General features: G+C 37.7%; 1 protein-coding gene across 1 annotated transcript in view; it reads right to left on the bottom strand.

The window, feature by feature from the left end:
• The window catches only part of brinp3a.2 (bone morphogenetic protein/retinoic acid inducible neural-specific 3a, tandem duplicate 2), a 30,367-nt gene extending 12,704 nt beyond the window's left edge, over positions 1–17,663 (bottom strand). The window contains exons 1-2 of the mRNA XM_026998807.3: positions 17,095–17,663; positions 7,221–7,525 (exon numbers count right to left, since the gene is read on the bottom strand). Coding sequence (XP_026854608.2) covers positions 7,221–7,417 — 197 coding nt within the window. The 5' untranslated portion in view covers positions 7,418–7,525; positions 17,095–17,663. The remainder of the gene's footprint in view (positions 1–7,220; positions 7,526–17,094) is intronic.
• Between the last annotated feature and the right edge of the window lie 4,333 nt (positions 17,664–21,996).

The following is a 21,996-nucleotide window of genomic DNA, read 5'->3' on the forward strand; positions in this document are numbered from 1 at the left end:
GCTGACACCTCCGTGGTCACATTTTTGTACCATGCTAAAGGAATCTTTATACTACACTAAAGATACTTAATTGATTTTTTTTCTGAGTTCTCATAAATGCATGTTATTACAGAAAAAAACAATATACAAAACAAGGTACTAAGAGCTAAGAGCTAGAATTGATCTTTTTCTCCTTCTTTGAGATAAGGATGATTAAAAAAAGATTTGGAATCTCTTTAATAAGCTTAACTATCATAGAAGGAGGTAGCATTTTATGACATGACCTTTAAAAAGCAATTTGTAGCTAAATTCCCCACTTCTGTTAGACAGAGAACTGTGAATATTTTATCTTTGTGTTCATCAGTGTCTATGGCAACAACCCTTTGGCAATGCATCAATTAAGCAGGTGGTGTACAGAAAACTCATATTTAGCTGTTATGAGCATAGAATCTTTTTCCAACACTCTTTATGTGATCCCCATAAACAAGGATGGCCATTTGTGAGAAAGAGCTCATTAAAATTCTTTCAAATTCAATCAAGTGAAAAGGTGGAAAATTGAAGTAGGGATGAGATGTTGCACTTTCATTACCCGGACATTGCTATTACACACCATTGTAACTAGAAGGACCACTTCTGGTAATTTATCTTCTCTGTGTCATTGAAGATTATTAAAATTTGGCAGAAAAACAATGCCATGCTTGGAGATAGAGCTGGCTGTGAAAATAATATTGTCACTTTTAATCTTTCCTGGTATGTTTTGCACTGAAATTATCAGCATATTAATAGAGTGGAAATAGGTAGAGAAGTTTGTGTTAAAGCACTGCTCAGACCCTGTGCCATAAAAGTTAGACAGAAGAACATATTCTGGTATTGAGAGATCAGATCTCAGAAATAAGCAATCAGATCTCAGAAATAAGAACAACATGAGACTTCTCCAACAGAGACATTAACCTGTAACACCATTATTATCTGTCTCATTCTCTTATATCTGCTCACATTTTGCATGCAGTGAACGTAGCTGGCATACAGAGATCAGGCAAATCTGAACATTTTGATAGCCTGTCTATTTGTCAGCAAGTGATATAAGGCTTTTTTGCATGTTTCTTGTGAACAGACCAAAAATACCAACACAATCTGTGAAACCTTTATTGTGAAACAGAGTTCAGATAATAACAGCATTTGCATGCTCTGCTGATTATCTCTACCTTATATTCCTTTAAGTATCCCAGTAACTAAAATCCTAAGCAAGTGTTGTGGATATCAAGTGAGATTAATGTGAATTTGGCACTTCCAAGGAGAAAATAAAGCTGTTGCTCATACAAGCTCTCTGTGCTGGAATAATGTCACTTCTCTGTCAAGGAGTGATTGTCCGTTTCAAACACAACCTTGCTCATAACAGGAGCCTCTCAAAGGAATTACGATAATGCAGAGTAATAAGTATTAAGAAGTCACTAATCGCATGGGCACATACGACTATTAATCTTGCAAAGTATTCACTGAAAATTCTGCTGCAAAATTGTTTTCAGCCTATGAAAAATTCCAGCGTTTTAATATCTGAGAATATGGAGGAATTCATAGAGAAATTCCCACAAATCCATAGATGTCAGCTGTAGCTGCTCACTGAAATATTTAATATCTGTCTCTGCAGTTAGGGATATGGTTTATAATGTATTGCTACTAAATTTAAGTGCAAGAGTGTATGCTCATGCTCTAGCAAATGATTCATTTAGCTGTGCAGAAATCAACAATTTTTTATATATACACATGGCAGAATATTCATGTTGCTGCAAGGTTCAGATATTAATGATACATAAATGTAGAAGACATGAAGAAAAATTAGAATTAATTTAAAAACAAAAAAACAGTACAACTGTAGTGGTCACTATGAAGACATCATGCGGTTAACACATTTTTCATCTCATTTTTAGTGTTATCAAGTGTGTCTTATCAATTGTGTCTTACATATTTACTAGGAGGACAATATTTGTGGCCCCTTACTCTACCTGATCTACCATGTAAGCTACAGGAGCACTAATGAATTAATAAATTTATTGATCAGTGTCTGCTGAAATATACATCACATGCTTAGTTCTAGCAATATCAATTTAGAAGACAGATGTGAAGAGCCTTATTATGGCATTTGCTGAGAAGCATGTATGAGTACTGAGTGTTCAGGAGTATTTTTTGTGCTCTTGTGGGTTGCAGATGTCCTTTAATGTAGATTGGTGATTGTGATTAGAGGTTGTTCAGGCTAGGCACACTTCAAAATGTCACTCTCTAAGGCTCCAAGTTAGCAAATGACAATAATCATTCCAGAATTATAATGAATTTCATTGAACTCAGCATTGCGACATGAAACAAACATGTTAATTCATAAATTATGTACAATTCGTGACTTACAGGGTCTTGAAAAATTATTCATACCCCTTGAACTTTTCCACATTTTTTCATGTTACACCTATAAATTTAAATTTTATTCGGATTTTATTTGATAAACCAACACAAAGTAGCAAGTAACTGTGAAGTGAAAAGAAAATGATACATGGTTTTCAAATGTTTTAATAAATAAAAATATGGAAAGTATAGCGTGCATTTGTATTCAGCCCCCTGTACTCTGATACCCCTAAATAACATCCAGTGTGACCAATTGCCTTCAAAGGTCACCAAATTAGCAAATATAGTCCACCTGTGTGTAATTTATTCTTAGTATAACTACAGCTGTTTTGTGAAGACCTCAGAGATTTGTTAGAAAACATTAGTGATCAAACAGAATCTTGAAAACCAAGGAACACACCAGACATGTCAGGGATAAAGTTGTGGAGAAATATAAAGCAGGGTTAGGCTATAAAAAAACCCCCAAGATTTGAACATCTCACGGAGCACAATCCATCATCCAAAATTGGAAGGAGTATGGCACAACTGCAAACCTACCAAGACATGGCCGTCCACCTAAACTGACAGCCCAGGCAAGGAGAGCTTAGAGAAGCTACTTAGAGAAGCAGCCAAGAGGTCCATGGTCACTCTGGAGGAGGTGCAGAGATCCAAAGCTTATGTGGGACAATCTGTCCACAGGCCAATTATTAGCCGTGTACTCCAGAAATCTGGCCTTTACGGAAGAGTGGCAAGAAGAGAGCCATTTTTAAAAACAAGAAGTCTTGTTTGCAGTTTGCCACAAGCCATGTAGTGGACACAACAAACATGTGGAAGAAGGTTCTCTGGTCAGATGAGACCAAAGTTGAACTTTTTGGCCTAAATGCAAAACGCTATGTGTGGTGGAAAACTAATACTGAACATCATCATGAACACAACATCCCTACATTTAAACATGGTGGTGCCAGCATCATGCTGTGGGGATGCTTTTCTTCAGCAGGGACAGGAAAGCTGGTCAGAGTTGATGGGAAAATGGATGGAGCTAAATACAGGGCAATCCTGGAGGAAAACCTGTTAGAGGCTGCAAAAGACCTGAGACTGGGGCAGAGGTTCACATTCTAGCAGGACAATGACCCTAAACATATAACCAGAGCTAAATCCCATTGGGAATCTGTGGCAAGACTTGAACATTGCTGTTCACAGACTCTCCATCCAATCTGACTGATATTGAGCCATTTTGCAAAGAATGGGCAAAAATTTCAGCCTGTAGATGTGCAAAGCTGGCAGAGACATACCCCAAAAGACTTGCAGCTGTAATTACAGTGAAAGGTGGTCCTACAAAGTATTGAGTCAAGGAGGCTGAATACAAATGCACGCTACACTTTCCAGATTTTTATTTCTTAAAAAATTTGAAAACCATGTATCTTTTCACTTCACAACTACTTGGTACTTTGTGTTCATCACATAAAATCTCAGTAAAATATAAATTTTTAAGTCTGTAAGTGTAACATGAAAAAATGTGGAAAAGTTCAAGGGGTATGAATACTTTTTCCAGGCCCTGTACTGCATCTTTGAAGGTGATCAATATCACTGTATTTATTACACACTTTATACAAAGCATACAGTAGTACTTCATCATATAACATTTCACTTATAATACACACTAACATGTGATGTATTTGAACTTCTGTACTTTTATTACTTTGTAAATCAAGAAATTGCATGTTTGAACAGTCACAAGTTAATTTATTAGAAACACCTACCTTGTACTTGCCATCATAGGGCACTTTATTACATACATCTATCATGCGGGTGCATTTTATAAGTGCATGTTACAGACTCAACCCAAACTGGTCACTCTAAGAACTCAGCTGATCAGATATCATCTGGGTGGCAGAACATTCTCATCTCAAAGTAGCAGTGTTATTACAAGTTTATCAGGTACATGGGTGTTTTTGGGGTTTGCTTTTGAGTGGGCTTCCAACCAAAAATATCCAGTCAATAGTGGTCTTGTGGTCAGAAACTGACAACTGAGAATATAGCACTGATGACCAATGAGAACAGGGCACTGATGAAGGACCCTATCTAGACAAAGAAACACACACACACACACACACACACACACACACACACACACACACACACACACACACACACACACTAATGATTGTTATTTGTTATGAATGAAGGAATGAAGACTAAAGGCATTTGATACTCATAGGCAATAAATACAGTAAATAATATATAAATAGTTTATAAATATATAAATAAATACATACATTTTAAAAATGTTGGAGGGATAACACTTGTGCTGCATTTATAGGTCAGTCACCTGAAGTATTCACAGAACAATATAAAACCAGGTATTTCTGAAAGCTATTATTCAAACTAGGAAAATTTGGAAATAAGAGCATACAATTTTTTTTATATTTAATATTAAATAAATTGTAATATATTTAATTGTTGTACTAATATTTGCTTATCAATTTTACAACCAAGTACTACATATTCCAAAACAGCAGGAGTTGTCACCCAAGACCCTCAAACAAACCAGAAATAGCCTATCAAAAATAAAATTAAATAACTGAATGAGTGGTTTCTTTCCTTAATCATCTTCAGGGGAGACACTGATTAGTCACTATGTTTAAACAAATAGATCATATAGTTCACAAATAATGCACAGCAAAAGGAGAAAACAGCACCATAAATAAAAAAGAAATGTATATGAGCATAAATTATTCTGCATTTGGCTGAATGCAATGTACATACAGTAATCTTATGAAGCATGCAATCTTCTGTTGCTGATCCATCAGGCAATTTCAAACCATGGTGTCATTTTATTACAACTTAAAATTGGTTCTGTGTACAGAGGCACACGGACAGAGGCCGACAGAAGGCTAGGGATATTAGATCATGCAGGTCTCTGTAGCACTTAATTGAACTTTAATGAACTATACCGAATTTGACCCTGAGTTGTTGATCAGCGTTATATGTCATGCTTCTGACACCATTCATGCAAGCTTCTAGAACTCTTTGAATTCCATGTTTCATTTTTATGCACATCATGTACTGTATTAATGTTTTGTGCTAAAATATATCATACATTTGCTTTACTATGGCTTAATGCTGCACTTCGTAAGTTGTTTAGTTGTTGTCATTTCCTAGCATGGAGGTTCTCTCTTTGTACAAAAGAAACTAATCTGTAAGGGGTACACTTGAACACAGTTTTTGTAATAGCCCTGAAGCCTACTGTCACAATGCAGGTAGCTAGATGTGTTGATAAAACACTTAGCAAGAGGAAAGCAGAGGATGCAGCTGCACATTGATCTCATTAGGTTTCAGGGGTCCCTTGCCAAGGACAGTCACAATTTAAACCCAATTTAAGGCTGGACTATTAAGTATATTATTAACTGGCTTCAGTTATCACCAAGAAGTGCATAAAAAATATGTCAAAATCCTTTTTGTCATAGATTATGTAGAAATTCTTTTTTAAAAATCAATTAATCAAATAAGCGTTTGCCCATCACTTTGCTTCACACTATAAGAGTCAATTTCATGTACAGCAGAAGTATTTGTAATTTTTAATGTTTGCAGCTAAATTATTATTACGTCTCAGGACTGGCACACTGGGGATAAACAGCAGACCATGACTTCATCACATCAGCCTTGCATAACCAATACTTCTCATGGGATCCAGATGATTGTGTAAACATGCTGCTTCTCCTGAGCAAACACCTTCAGGGCCACCATTAAGCTATCCATATAATAATTAACTATTGGGTACTATGGGAAATGCTTTTGGAGTGCAGTCACAGTTGTTACTATGTATAACAAAGACATGACGGTGAACCCAAAAGGCACGCACATGCACGCACACCACACATACACACACACACACTTTTATATTTAAGCTATATCTGTGCCACATTGGTTGAAGTGGAATATGGGAGAGTATAGTGGCAACAAACATCTTTTCAGTCAATCATATTACTCTTAAATCTTAAAATCTTTATAGAGTGGTATGTGATATGTCACAAAATGTACGTGTCATGTTATTTCATGCAGCTCTGAAAATTATGTGGATAAATTAGTCTTGAATTCTAGGCAATACTATATTGAATATGAATAATAAATAATCCACAACTCTGGAATACGTCCACCTTCTTGAGGGACATCAATATTTTTTTCTACAAATTACAGGCATATAGAAGGTGACTGGTAAAACAAGCCTCCCAAGTGGCCAATTAGTTTCCTGTAATAAAAACAACATGCTGCATGCCTGATAGATCAAGCTCATACTATAATTTGTTGATTATACATATTGTTCAGAAATCAGCAACTTCCAATAAATGCACTGACACTCTTTTGATGTGTCAGTCAAATGAATATGACATACTTCAAAAAGGGCAGATTCAAACTTGCTTTTTAATATCTATTGTGGTGAAGACATTTATCACAAGAGATGTCTTTACTGGGTTGTAATTGTTCAATACTCAGCTAGCTCACCAACATCGCTGATTGCATCTTAAATTAGGTATGGTTTTGTTTTGTTAATAGACTGCAATATTTCACTGTTTTCCTCATTAATACATTTATACCTGAGCAACATGAATATTCGGCAATGAAGATAGGGGTGATAAAATTGCATAGTACAAACGTTGGACATGTATTGAAAACATCCACATTTATAGCTCACATTCACACATATATATATATAAACACTCTTATGCTGGGAATTAAACTTTGCTAGCAATTTGCTCTTGCAAAACACATATAGGAGTACAAATAACAAAGTCAGAATTATTCCAGTTCAAAGATGAGGAGTATTAGTTGACCAACAGAAGTATGTTTATTATGTATGTGTATCTTACCTGTATATTTTGTACCGGGTGCAAAAACCCTGACGGTTTCTCTCCACAAAGTCAGCATACTCCTGTGAGTGGTGGAAGGGGCCCTTGTCTGAGAGGAGCCAGTCTAGGGGCCCAGTAGGTCCCTGCTCAGCCAGAGTGGCAGAAGCAGCCAACCAGCAATGGAGGCTGAGAGACAGCAGCTTCTTCCATAGAGCCATGGGGAAGCCAGACAGCACAGGCTTTCAGTAGCACAGGCACTGAGGTGAGAGCACACTCCACCACACAGAATGGGACATCAGCATGGCCTCCTGTCCCAGAATGTACACCTGCACACACACACACACACACACACACACACACACACACACACAAACACAAAACAAAAGTAATTAGCCAGAAATTTTCCATCTTTCTTAAGGCTATAAACACTGCCTCAGGACAATGAACTGGACTGAGGAGAAAGATTATTCATTATGGGAATAATCTCTTTATCAAAAATTGAAATAAAATATTCACTCAAAGGCTTTCTATAGATAATGATTGCTTTTTTTCTTCCAGAGGAAAAAAAAAGTATCAAAAAACTAATTTCCTAATTCAACTACCAGCTGTTGTGGTGGGATTATGTTACCATATCCATTCAGTCTATCCAATGTAATGACACAAATTACATTATTACATTAAATTTACAAAAGAAAATCCCTCACAAATTAATACATATAACTCGTTATAAGCCATACTTTAAAATACAGTGCTTTCCAGATTGAATGGCTTCATTGGTAAAGACCAACACAATAAATTTGTGTTAGTTATTGACATCTCTAGAAAAATCTATTTGACATACAGTGATACATTCACATTTTATCTTTTCATGCACACCTAAGTCTTTCATACTCTTGGTTATCCATAAATTCATTTTTGAATTGTGCATATAAGTAAGGTGAAATGCAGGCCAAAAAAAATAAAGAAGACAAAGGGGCAGTAAAAAGGTTAGCTTTTATGCCACTGCACAGCAATGATGATTGCTCAAGGGTCATAACTTAGTTCAATTGTCAACTGGAGGCACTGCCTTCATCCTAGAGTGTCTAAAGCTACAATTTCTCTATACTGACAATTTATTTGGTAGGCTTACCAAGAGAAAGCTTGTGATGTAAATGAACCACAAACATATGACCCAAGGTATGCAGATACCTGATCATCTGACTATATTGAGCAATGTCAGACAAGAAGGCCTGGCTCACAATTGAGGTTCCAATTCATCCCAAAGGTGATGAGTGGGGCTAAGGTCAGGGCTCTGTGTAGGCTCTATGTGATTCATCGCTCTAGAGAACACATTTCCAATGCTCCAGAATCCATTGATGGCAAGCTTTAAACCACTCCAGCCAGTACTTCACATTGCACATAGTGATTTTAGGCTTGTGTGCAGCTGCACGGACACTCATTGAATTAAGCTCCTGATGCACAGTTGTTGTACTGATGTTGCTTCTAGAGGCAGTATCAAACTCTGTAGAAAATGATGCATTTGAACATACACAATTTTTATGTGCTATGCACTTCAGAGACGGGCAGCCCAACTTTGTGAGTTTGGGTCGTTTATTGCTTCATGGTTGAGCTGTTGGTCCTGGATGCTTCCATTTCACAATACTAGCACTTATGGTTGATCGGGGCAGATCTAGCAGGGTGGAAAATTCACAAAGTGACTTGTATCAAAGGTGGAATCCTATGAACACAGTCAAGTTTAAAGTCACTGAGCTCTTCAGTACAACCCATTCCAGTGCAAAAGTTTATCAATGGATATTGTATGATTATGTCTTTGATTTTATAAACCTGTTAGTAATGGGTGTAGCTGAAAGCTGAACATAAAGTTTCACATACTTTGGACCATGTAGTGTAAGTGCCTGTAGTTCAGTAAACATTTTTTGACATTTGGTTGAAACTAGGTTCTCCAGTAAGATGAGAAAAAAATCCAGATTCTAGAAGATATCATCAGAGGTGAGCCTGGTTTAAAAATGAGTCATGGCTTAGAGAAGCATGGAAGCAGCCTGGAACACAGGTGTGATTGTTTTTCTTCAAAAGGCCATGGAAAAGTTGTTAGGATTCCAAAATATGGATTCCAAAACATGCCAACAAGTTTTAGTTCTAGTTGACTCTGCCTGGAAGGCTAATGTTGAATCTTCTAGCAAGACAATGATCCAAAGCATGCCACAAAATCCAGACAAAAGATTCACTGACCACAGAATGAAGCTTCTGCAGCAGTCTTCCCAATTGCTTGACCTAAGCCCCACTGAACACCTGTGAGCTGAGCTCAAGAGAAGTGCTGACAAGCAAGGACCAAGGACTGAAAAATCTGGTGAAATTCTGTATGAATTAGACGTCTGTGGTGCCTGCTTCATATGCATTCTTTAACTACATCCAACATATAAGATAAAAAGAGACTCCTCATATCTTAGCAAACAAGATTACAGTATTTTTAAAATCAGTTTTACCTGACTGAAACATTGTCTCTTCAGTGTAATGTTAAGATAATAAAAACAATGATATTTTTCAAAACCTACTTTGGTTAGCTTTACCATGAATGACAATACTTCTGGAGAGTATTCCATTAATGATACATATAATGCTCCCACCTCCTCTATCTGAAATCTGTTTTTTTTTTCCTCTTACTGTTCTACCTTTTTGTTCTGGTCCTGCTATTATTAATTTCCTTTTTTTGCCATGTGTTGTCAATCATTTCCTGAAGCCACGACTGAAGCAGATGTTGGAAAAGAGGCTCATTACTATATTATGATGACAACTGTCTGCCATGTGAGCAGATGTGTGGGTGGTCCTCAAATTTCATCCCGCTAATATTGTGTATCTGTAAAGACACATAGAGTTTATTAAAAGTGTTTAAGTCATAAAGAGGGTCTTTTGGTCTAAATTCATTTTTATTTCTTGTTGATATTCACATTACTGAAGGAATGACACTTCATATGCTGCATTGTGCACCGAAATAAATAAGTAAGAGATTCAAGCATTTTTTAGAATGCACGTTATCCATACAGGGGTTTAATATTTTGTAGGTTTACTTCATTGATGCTGACTAGAGTGGCATCAATTTACATGTAATTTAGCTCCGAAAGCTTCCTGATTATAGGGCTTTTAACTAGAGACAAGCACTAAGTGGACCTAGCTACAAAATATATCACCAATGGACCAAATAGGATAGGGTACATCAATGTTTGGGTTCCACTATTAAGACTATAATTAACCATATAATCCCGAGAGTACTATGATGAGCAATTTTCAATACACTGATAAAAATTCAGTGCTGACATTTATCAAATAATAATGGTACTGTCACATGTAGAACCTGACAATTTCATATAAAATATTCAGGATAAAATTTAAATTGCATCAGAAACATGTAGGAATCCCTTGTGGTCAACTCACTGCCTTTATCCTTATTTAAGTCCTCTTTCGTATGCTGTGCTTCTAAGTGCTCATCTCATAAAACCTCACAATGTAATAGTCTGATAAGCAGATCCATAACAGGTTGAACACAACTCCAATCTGGCCTACAGCACTTCTGCTGTGATTATGGCAGATTTAAAAGCTGGCTTTTTTGCTGCATGACATCCAATTCTTCAACATAGACACCCGCACTCCTCCATGCATAATGATGAGCCTGCTCCAATGAAACACAAGTGCACAGCAGGGATCCCAGAACGTAGCATTATTTCGACGCTACGGTGAACCACAGAAAAAGGGGTGTGTAGCAATTCAGTGTTCCTCTGCTCATGTGCCAAATCATTGTTTATATGGTGCTCTTGAGAGCTTCACATTGATATTCTATTCGAATAACTTTATATCTTTAATATTTTCTTACTATTAGTTCTACTGAGTATTTAGTAATGCATCTGGATAAATAAAATCAGTATATGTCACTATTTTAAAGTCAATGAACAAGAACAGATGGAATAAAAATGGAATAACCACACCTAAAACAGAATAACAGCACCTGTATGACAATACAATGTAACCTGTTCTGCATTAGGCACCATGTTAGGCAAACTGATGTGGAAAATAAGCTATGAGAGGCAATAAGATTTACTTCAAATTTCCACTACAAATCCATCTGTGGAGATCCATCACCTTAGGAAAACTTGTGCACACTGAGTAGTGCTGACCATGGAATTCAACACACTACTACAAGCATTACAGAAGTGAAAATAGTTCATTTTTTCCCCAAAATAATATCCACATAGCTATCTAGACCTACAGTTTGACCTGCTTTATTTTGCTTATTTTTCTGATGGTATGCTGATTCAGGAAGATTCCTCTTAGCAAAGTTTCATATTTTTGATCACTCTTCAAACAAAGATCAAATGAATGCATAATTATTCATCTATGCAGAGCTACTGTTCCTTTATAGAATGTGAACATCTATAATCATATAACCCCACTCAGAGACAATGAGAACAAAACTGTAGAAGCACATCATTTGACAGTCAGTGCCGTTAACCAGATTCACTCTGAACTAGAAGCAATAGGAATTATTTTAATTGTAGGTCTTGAGTGAGCTGCTCTAACCCATTTATCTTCTTATATAGTCAATTTCTTCTTTAGTGTAAAATAATATAATCCCTCTTTTAAAACATAATTTTGGCTTAACTCAAACTGTCACCCACCCCTGTTACACTATTTCTTTTTTCTCAGTGATCTGTGATGATGACACATTAAATGGTCAGTTAGCTGTGAAGCAACCTAGCATCTTATTAACACATTGCAAATTAACTGTCTGTTATAGTACAACCATCAACAACAAAATAATAAAACATAATACTTCAGGTACTGTAATAATGAGTCTCCAGCAATGCCACCCCCATTGCCCCAACTCAATTAAGAGCCAAATTTGTTTCAAATATTTTTTTTAATTGCTCTCAAAGGTTATTTATAAAGACAGAAATATATATTCATTTTAGCATTGCTGCTTGACACAACTTTCAATTTAACTTTGTTTTGAGAACATTTATACCCAAATGGCAAGGCTTATACTGGCCAGAGAAATGCTCTGTAATTTGTCATGTAAATGGTAACTATGACAAGGTCCTGTGTCCTTACCTAGAGGGTTAAATCATTTTGAGAGCATAGCTATTTCTAGTAATAAGAGGGAATAATTTTATATAAATGGCAGTCAAAATGGAAAAAAGGCAATTTAAATAGTGTACTATTTTGTTCTGTTTGCATACTCACTAGTTGCAGACATTCATTTGTACTTTAAGATTAAGGACAGACAAAGGTCTCTCTCTCTCTCTCTCTCTCTCACACACACACACACACACACACACACACACAAAAGGGAGAAAAACCACAAAAGCATGTGCTTATTAATAATCAATATAATTATAATCTGGATTTATGGCAATTCCTTTTGTGTATAAATTAAAATGGGTCAGAGATTGAAGAATAAACCTGTTTTATATATACATAAGTATATATAGATTTTACCTATCACTACACTGTAATAATGTTTTTGTCATTTATGTAACATGCTAATAGTTTTCAAACTTTTTTGTCTTACAGCAGAAGATTATTGGTGTTCAAATCAGACAGGCCTAAATTAAAATTTGCACTAGACAGACAATCCAAAAACAACAGAAACCACTGCTACCCCATACTCATCAACAGCTCCACTCACTCGTATCCTAATGGCATGGAATTCAACTCCACCCTGCATAGCAGATAAACATTCATTCCAGTGTCAGACCAACTGCATGCAAAGCTATTGCTTTTCCAAATGGCCTTGAGTAATGAGATTTGGGAACTACCAAATCTGAGTTCTCTCAACATCTGTTTGAGTCTCATGAAAGCTCTTTCAAGGTGCTGAGGTTTGACAAACTCTCCTGGGAATATGCAAATATGCAAACTACTTTTTAAATGACATTTCCTTTTTCAAGTATGTCTGATGATAGTGAATGAAGGGCTTTGGGTGTTTGAGAGGAGAGGCTGATTAAAAGATATCAATGGAGGCTCTTCCACAGGATCCAGTGTGTAATTCTGACATATGAAAGTCTGTCTTCAAGCAACCCTAAAATCCATCTTCAAAGTCAACTACCGATAAACCGAGGAGCCGATAAACTTTCCATACTCCCTTCTGTGCTGAGTAATACGTTTTTGCTCCTAATGAACCCTCTTCTTATGTAACCCATGACAGTAAACAGTAATATTCATTAAGTGGTATGGTAACAATCCTTTGTAAAAATAAAATGACTGCAAGTCATAATTATTTATGTAGTGCTAATGAGTTCTAAAAGAGGTGTACAAAAAGACAAAGGTGGGAAATGTAGTGCATCAAAGAGAACATAAATGTCAATAAAATAAATATTAAACAAACAGAAATAAAACAAAAATCTTAGTGAATAGTATGCAGGACTGAAATCCATTGCATCAGGTAATGAATACTGCATCAGACATTCTGTCTAACCTTGCTGTATCTTTTAAAAACAGAAAACAAACTAGTTTATGAGACCAAAAAATAAACATAAGAGCTCAAATGAAAACCAAAATTCAGATCCCCATGAATTCAGTAAGGGCAGGTATTCTTAACAATGATAACAAATGGCTAGTGAGTATTGCACTTATGCCACGGACATAGGGAACAGGAAAATGAAAGTATGTTTTATTTCTAAACAAGGTAAAGGTACTGTAAGACTAGGTGTACTTTTCATGCTGTGAACAGAATAGGATTTGTTCAAATTCCATTGTTTTCTCTTAGTTGCATCAACAGGCACCACTTTAGACAGTGTATAATGAATTAACACTTGCTTTTGATCTTGTGAGGATTGGTAAAAAGGTCATTTGAATTATTGTCTTTGTGTGATACATATTGTCTTGTCTGTAAATTTATCCTTACAGCTACTGATATATAGACAATATATTCAAATGCAAGGCATACATTTAGATTTAATCAATTAACCATGACTGTTAAACAGAGCAGTTCATTGAATTAAAATGTGTGTAATCGGAACACATATTTTGCAATAAAACACAACAAAGAATAGATTACAAGTTCCATAAAAATCTCTTTGAAATGTGAAAGGAGAGGAGGTGAAAAAGTTACCACTTTATTGCTCTCTTGCTTGTAAATTTAGTACTTTTACATTTTTATTTGGCCACATATCACTGTGTGGCTTAAAGCAATGCAAAGAAAAAGCATCTATAAATGCCAGTAAAGCATATCTCCCTTAAAAATGAAAAAAATGATCTCCCTTAAAAATGAAAGCCAGACAACCTGGTGCACCTGGTGGAAGAGACCTAGAGGGTCCCCCTAAAACAGACAAAAAAAATATGGTTGTTTTGTAACACACTGCACATATATGTGAATAATTTTGTGTGTTAAAAAATATACTACTTGGAATGGAATGTAGTTGAATAGTCAGGCAGTTTGTCAGCGCAACTTAAAACTTCCAGGATTTGTCATTATAATTGCACAAAAATAAGTAAACAAATAAATATAAAGCTCTAATCAGTAAACCAATCTTCCTAAGCCTATTCTTTTCTCTTGCATGTCTCACATAAGGCCCAGAGTCAGGACAGATTCAGTGATCTGCCAGTTTTCTTCATTATCATAAAATAATGAGCTATAGTTGCTCAGCCCAAAGCCTCTCTCATGCTCAGGTCTGCCCGCCTACTGTATGCTCAGCCAATCACTCTCCAGGCCAGGGGTTTCTGATGCAGTACAATAGCTGTATCAGAGCATGAGTGCATGAGTCATTCATTAATCTGAAGACTTGTTAGGGAGCCACTTTACCTGTAGATAGCCATTTGAAGAAAAAAGGCTCCAATGAGGCACACTATGGCACATTCACTTGACTGAGAGAGATCAGTCTGGCTCCCCCAGCCTCTGATCTCGGGCTCCATTACACATTTGGATGTGCTGAATGAACCATTGAGAACAAGTAGATAGGATAAGATACTGATGTTTGTGTATGCTGTTTTAATGGTCGATATAAAGACATTAAAAATGTAGCTACCAATGTGGGAAAACTCACACATTGAAGCAAACCAAGAAATGTGAAAGCAGCTGTACTTATCGACTTGGAGGGCTATGAACCATAAAACAGACATATCTTACATACATACATGGAAACACCCACTACATTCATTCATCACTGGTATGTCATAAAATATAAAACTAGACTACAAATTATTCAAACTATTTTAATATATTTTGAATTCAACAAACAAGTTTATTAAAAACACCTACTTCGTAAATGCAACTCAGATGTGTACAGTTAGGGAATATAGCCCATTTGTGCCATAAACAATTTCTAAACATCTTCTGGATTTGATCATTGTTCAGTTTCTAACCACAGTGCTGCTTTTGTCTGGATATCTTTGAGTGGCAGACCACTCCCAATATGTATAAAAACTCGAATATCACTGCTGGTTCTGATACACTTGTTCCAATGCAGCTGCCATGTCAGTGTGACTGCTGAGCTGAAAATGTACCTCCACCCAAATAACATAAAGTCACCACTGATCATTTGGTCATTAAATTAAACATTGATAAATGAGGTAGAGGATGGCTGATGCACCATGCACAAAATCAGAAAGACTAGTCTGTAACTGTACATGATAGTAGTGTACATAATAAAATGAGTGTATATGAATCATTGAAGGAAAGAAATTTCAGCAGAACACACACACACACACACAAACATTTGAAAGAGCAGAGCATTCATGTCATGCTCTAAGCTCTGTATTGTGCAGGCTTTGAAGTTGGATCAGGAGGATGTTGAACAGTGTGCCCACTGTGGGTAATAAACAGACACATAACAGAGCTCTGCTAAAATCCTCACAGGGCATTTGCTTCTATGCTCTTTCCATTGGCCAGAGTCTTCCAAGCACTGTGCTGCAGCACAGTTGCTCCATCTGTGACAAACTGAGCTGATATACTGCACAATATCTCACCAGATCTCACTGTGATGCATCCCAGTGCTGCCAATAAATACAGTGAACATGATTTACGAATACAGTCTTCCATTCATTCTACACAGAAACCATGTCTTCAATGTAATACAGAATAAAATGCAACAGTATTCAGCAAGCTTGGGTCTCCCATTTACAGAGTTCTGAATATTACATGAACATGATGGTGTATTATACTTCAGTTTAACCTTGCTTGTTCTGTTTCTTTGGTGCAATACCTCATAAAGTTGATTTATTTGGAGGAACTGCTAGTAATCATTGCTTGATCTTGATGCCTTTGATTGAGGCTTAAAGGCATACATTTAAATGGGTCAATCACTGGACAAATGGTTTGTGAATAGTTTAAGATGGTATTTCATGCATCACTAACATTTGTCACAACAATTTCACCTCAAAGCTCGCCACTTTTGGGATATTTGGTCCCTTGTGGAAATATCAACAAAAAGTTATTGTGTGTGTGCATGCACAGAGGAGTGTGTGTGTGTGTGTGTGTGTGTGTGTGTGTGTGTGTGTGTGTGTGTGTGTGTGTGTGTGCGTACAAAAGAGAGGGAGCGAGACAGAGACAGGCAGACAGACAGATAGAGAGGGAGAGAGATTGCCTATTAAATAACAAATGGCATTAAATACATGAAACACATCAAATGGCATCAAATACGTGTTCTTGGGGGATTGTACTTGTAGTTCATTAGCTCAGATAAGGCGTGTAATAAGCACAGTGTGCTCGCGTATGTCTGCTCATTGCTCATTGCTCACCGTGAGAATACAGTGGAATTATGAAACATAAACTTACAAAGTACAGTATACGTAGAGTGGATTCTATAGTTTACAAGTATTAATACCCGACGGACAATTAAAGAAAAGCAAGCAAACAAACAAATAAACAAAAAACCCCAAAACAAACACACACAAAATCATCGTAACTCACCAAGGCAAAGAGCAGTATTCAAAGTTCATCGGACCACGTCCCATTCCTCGCTGAAATGTACACATCATGTTTCCAACGCGACCAAATTCATCAGACGACTATTTTGCTTCACAATTTAAATCGAATACGCAGGGAACTGATGGAAATTCTTGTGTCAGACATAAACCCAACTAAAGTCAGCGCCACAAGATTTCAGTCCGTGCTAGTTCCTTAGTCCACTGATGAACTTCTGTAACAAATTGCTTCCATTATGAACGAGAATTAGATTATCCGATTGCTATTTCAATGTTCCTGGGAGCGGATTCAGTGACCTTTAGTCATATAGTGACATGCCACAATCACAGCGAGAGCGAAATAGAAATAGATTATCGGTCCAACAATTAAGAGGAAACGTGAGGATGTGACGCTAAATTTACAGCCGCGACTGACTGCAACACGGAAATGCTTTACAGTGCAAAATGCCTATGAATCGCGATTAAATTCCTTTATAAAGTCAACGACAACTGTGCTCTGCCTGACCCTCCTACTCCGCATCGTCGTCGTCCGTGTATGTGTCAGTTTGTGAGGGAACCAAATTTCAATGGACAGCCGCTAGCAGACACGGATGCCTTGCTTCTTTGATGCTCCCCCCGCCCCAGTTAGTCACATGTTTAAAACACAAGTAGTCCTCTGTAATGGCTTTTTGGAGGATATGCTTAAAACCGTTGACGAGGTGGGAATGATAACTACATTCGAAGCTAAAGAGCCTTTTATTTAGGAATAATCAATGTTTTGCCCGTTACTTACCAAGTGTACTATATTTAGATGTTTTATGTGTCTAATATAGTGGAATGTCGAACTTTTTCCCAGAAAATACATTTAATAAAGTTTTAATATTAATGAGGATTGTTGACACTAAGTGTCAGAATTGTACCAGCTGTGCACCAAAACCTGACTGAATGACTAGTAAATGTAAGTATTCCTCAGAAGTAACGTTTCCCTAAGACAAAGGATAAACTTTATGATTAGCCAGCCATTTTGTGCCCCGTTATTCCCTTCTCTGGAACTTGTCCCCACCTGTGGAAAAGATATGGGAAATAAAGGCATGTTTCTCAATTTCTTCCCAAGGCATCAATTCACATTCACTAATGAATGTGCCACATCATTTACAGCCTTTAGCTGTCACTTGTTTTTCCAAAGCAAGATACAATTGTGCCTGAATACAATTTGTGCAATTGAGGGTTAAGGGCCTTGCTCTGGGGTCAACAGTGGCAACGGTGGGGCAACTGACAACCTTACGATTATAAGTTGAGTACCTCAACCACCGAGCTCCCACTGCCCAATACAAAGCAGCAAACAAAAGAGCAAATGTTCACCATTGCTACCATTGCACATACACCTGATGTTAGATAAGATCTTTTTCAGCTGCCTGAGAACATTACTAGAAAACCTGCAATGTTCAGAATGAGCACTAGCTTTTAACGACAGACACAGCACAAATCCATCACTGAGGTTGGCAAAGAGAGACTGTTTGTCTTCTGGTGATTTGCAGGAACACTGATCTGTGCCGTGGGTGTTATCAGAGAGCAGATCATGATAGATGGACAAAAGCCATAGTGAACCCTCTCTGGACTGTCAGCAGAAATGGGAACTGTCTATGGTGCTGAAACCATACTACACATACTATTTCCTAGTAAAATGTTAATTGTATGATTACACATGGCTTATTTCACTATTTGCGTTTAGTGGTTTACTGTGGATAAGGAAAAACTAATTGTAAACAAGATATGATATAATGCCATGTGATTAAATTGTATATTTAAATGTATACCATTTTATAGTTTGCGACCTTGAGATTGTGAATTTTTTTGAAGTTACTTAAAAATCTGTTTTATCATTTTTATCATATTACTATGTGAAACAGCTATAGGTAAACATGAAACCAAATATTATATAAATCATTATCATTTATTTCAGCAAAAAGTGATCTCATGGCCCGAGAGTCTCTAAAATCAGTGTAGTTCTCTTTGTGCCTGATGATGAAGCAAATGCAAATGATAGATCCCACACACAGTAAGCACTTTAATAGGTATCAAGATAAATGGTTGACGTTTGCTTTATTCTTTCTTTTCACCAGATGGTAGACTGGCTGTGATAAATAGACATGTTAAGTAGTCTCCTAGTCCTGGCTCTTTTGATGCTAGTGCTCTTACACTAACATGACATCAGTCATGTCATTGTGCTATTCTGCGGAGAGTCAAGGAGTCTCGCACATGTTGTGACATTGAAACTTTAAGACAAATGATCAAAGTATTTACCCTAATTACCTTCAGGGGTTTTAGCTTAATTTACTTCATCTGCACAGAATTTCAATAAATAAACCTACTGTGGCACAATCTATTTCTGTTCTAGATTTAAGATTTTGGACTTGCATGTGGTATAAGAATCAAATTGAGTTCTTCCTTTGTCCCTGAGCACACCAGGTCAATTGCAGAATGGGAAAACTTTTTTTTTTTTTTTTTTTTTTTTTTTTTTATGCCAGACCAGTTTAATGTTTTCCAAATCCCATTTAATTTGACCTTGCTTTTCCTCAATGTCCCTGGGTGAATACAGGGGACACTTTCAGATGACTCAATTCCGTGAGCTGGCAAAATGAATTTGGCTCTGTTGTACTAAGCACTCTGTGACAGGGTGCAGGGAGGACATAAGATCTAAGTGCATGTTTGGTCGGTCTTTATTCTCCATAAAAGCAAACAAAGAAGCACAGCAGTGAAGGAAAGTGAAAGGGAAAAAAAGCACTGGAAGCTCAAACTTGAGGTACTGAGATTCAGCAGAGCAGCAGTGGCTAGGGAATAATGGGCATCACTGACTGAGCATTCCTCTAGACTTAATTATTAAAGAAAAAGGTAAACACAGGACAGGTAATTAGGGTATTGGAAAAAGGGAAGGTGCAGTGTGTTTGTGTGTGTGTGGCAGTGGGCATGTCCAATGAGCTGGTTGCATGGTGCAATGTTACAGTACCTCCCACCCCTGAAGGTCCTGCCAACCTCTGAGAGCAGAGCCTGCCTGGACAATGGGGAGCTAGCTTAGACAGTTGTACCTGATGGAATGAGGTTACCAGGCTGGGATCCAGAATCCGTGATGAAAGCACCTAGCTTCTCTCCTCTGTGCCATATCCCTCTCACTTTATGAGGTACTGCAGCTGCCTTCTTCACTTCCTGGAGTCCAGCAAGGCACTAACCTTATAAGCAAGACACCCCCACCCCCCCCCCCCCCAGAACCAGTGGTGGTGGTGGTGGTGATCCAATGGAGGTATTGTTCACTACTGTGGTCTCATGACAATGGGCTTCAGAACATTTGTGTGGAATGACTGTCAACTCTGTAGGTGATGGTGTTACTGCAGTGAATGATGGTACAGACCTGGGTACTTCAGGACCAGCTTGCCAGTTAGTCCCATCTAGCCAGGGGGGTTCCACAGGTACAGTAGGGGCTGGTATCCATTTACACACTTTAAGGGGAAGATCCCTGTACCTGAATGGTGGTGAGAGTTTTTGGTGTACACTGTCCAAGGGAGATAGGAGTTCCAGGTTTCTGGGTGCACTTGGCAGTGAAGGCAAAGGAACTTACCTAGCTCCTGGTTTACTACCTCAGCAAACCTGTTTACATGCTGTTCACGTGAGGCTCACATTGACAAAGTCGACAGCCAGATAAGACCACGGACAAGATGTTGTAGGGAGGGGGAACAGCTTACCAGCATGTGTAGTTCACACACTTGGCACATGACAAAGAATCTCCAGATCCTTGTTTGCTAGCCACTGTAACAATGTAATGATGAATGTTTAGGACGTGGACGCATATGCGGAGAAATCGAGTTTTATTATGGGCAAATAATATGGTTGGTGAGCCAATACAAAGAGTCTGGGAATACATGATTAACTAATCGAAACAAAACACTAGACAAACAGGGGATGCAGGCTATAACAAATAGGTTAGGAATCAGACAGAGGCTAGGATAAATGAAGGCTAGAATTAGTGCAAGGCTAGGAATCACAAATAACTAGAAAATATATACAAGGGCTAGAAGATTACACACAGAGGCTTGGATTAACACAGACTAAGAATCACAATAAGCAGAAAAACCACAGGGAACAAGATGTGGTTTAAATACAAGTATAAATAAGAATTTAACAAGACGCAGGTGCTACAAATGAAGGGTGTAGAAACATGGAAGCAAAACAAAGACGAGAGATAGGGAAATCATAACAACAAAGATGCTAGGGAGTGGCCAATCATGACAGTACACCCCCCACCCCCAGACCAAAAACAAGACTAAGACAAAACACTGACAGGAACAGAACGGGCAAGACAAGGAGCAGATAGAGGAGCAGACCCAGGGGCAAAAACAGAAGCAGGAAGTGCACAGACAGGCAAAGGAACCGCAGAGAGAGGAACAAAAGAGAAAGAACACAGAGAATCTGGATACTCAACAGGATCAGCCAAGGGAACAGATGTGGGAAGAGACAAAAACTGGGGGAACAGGAGCAGACAAAACAGCATAACAACCAGGAACAGAAACAAAAATGGGAGCAGAACACAGAACAGAAGACTGAGGATGAGAAGACACAACAAAAGATGACAAATGACAAGGGATGGCTGGGGGCACAAAAGGATGAGGAAAACAACAACACAGAGCAGGCCAGAGACAACAGGACAGGAACAAAAACAAACACAGGCACTGGAACAGACACACAGATGTGCACATGGACAGAAACAAAGGGAGACACAATAACCAGAATGGGCACAGAAACAGGCACAGGGACAGACAACACAACAGGGGCAGAAACAAAACCAGACATAGGAGAAGGCAAGGCCCACAGGGAACAGAAGACACAGGCCAGGGCAGGATGGGTGGGAACCAAGGGG

This window comes from Electrophorus electricus, chromosome 7, assembly GCF_041902795.1.
Source record: "Electrophorus electricus isolate QZ-2024a chromosome 7, ASM4190279v1, whole genome shotgun sequence".
In the NCBI taxonomy this organism is placed as follows: Eukaryota; Metazoa; Chordata; class Actinopteri; order Gymnotiformes; family Gymnotidae; genus Electrophorus; species Electrophorus electricus.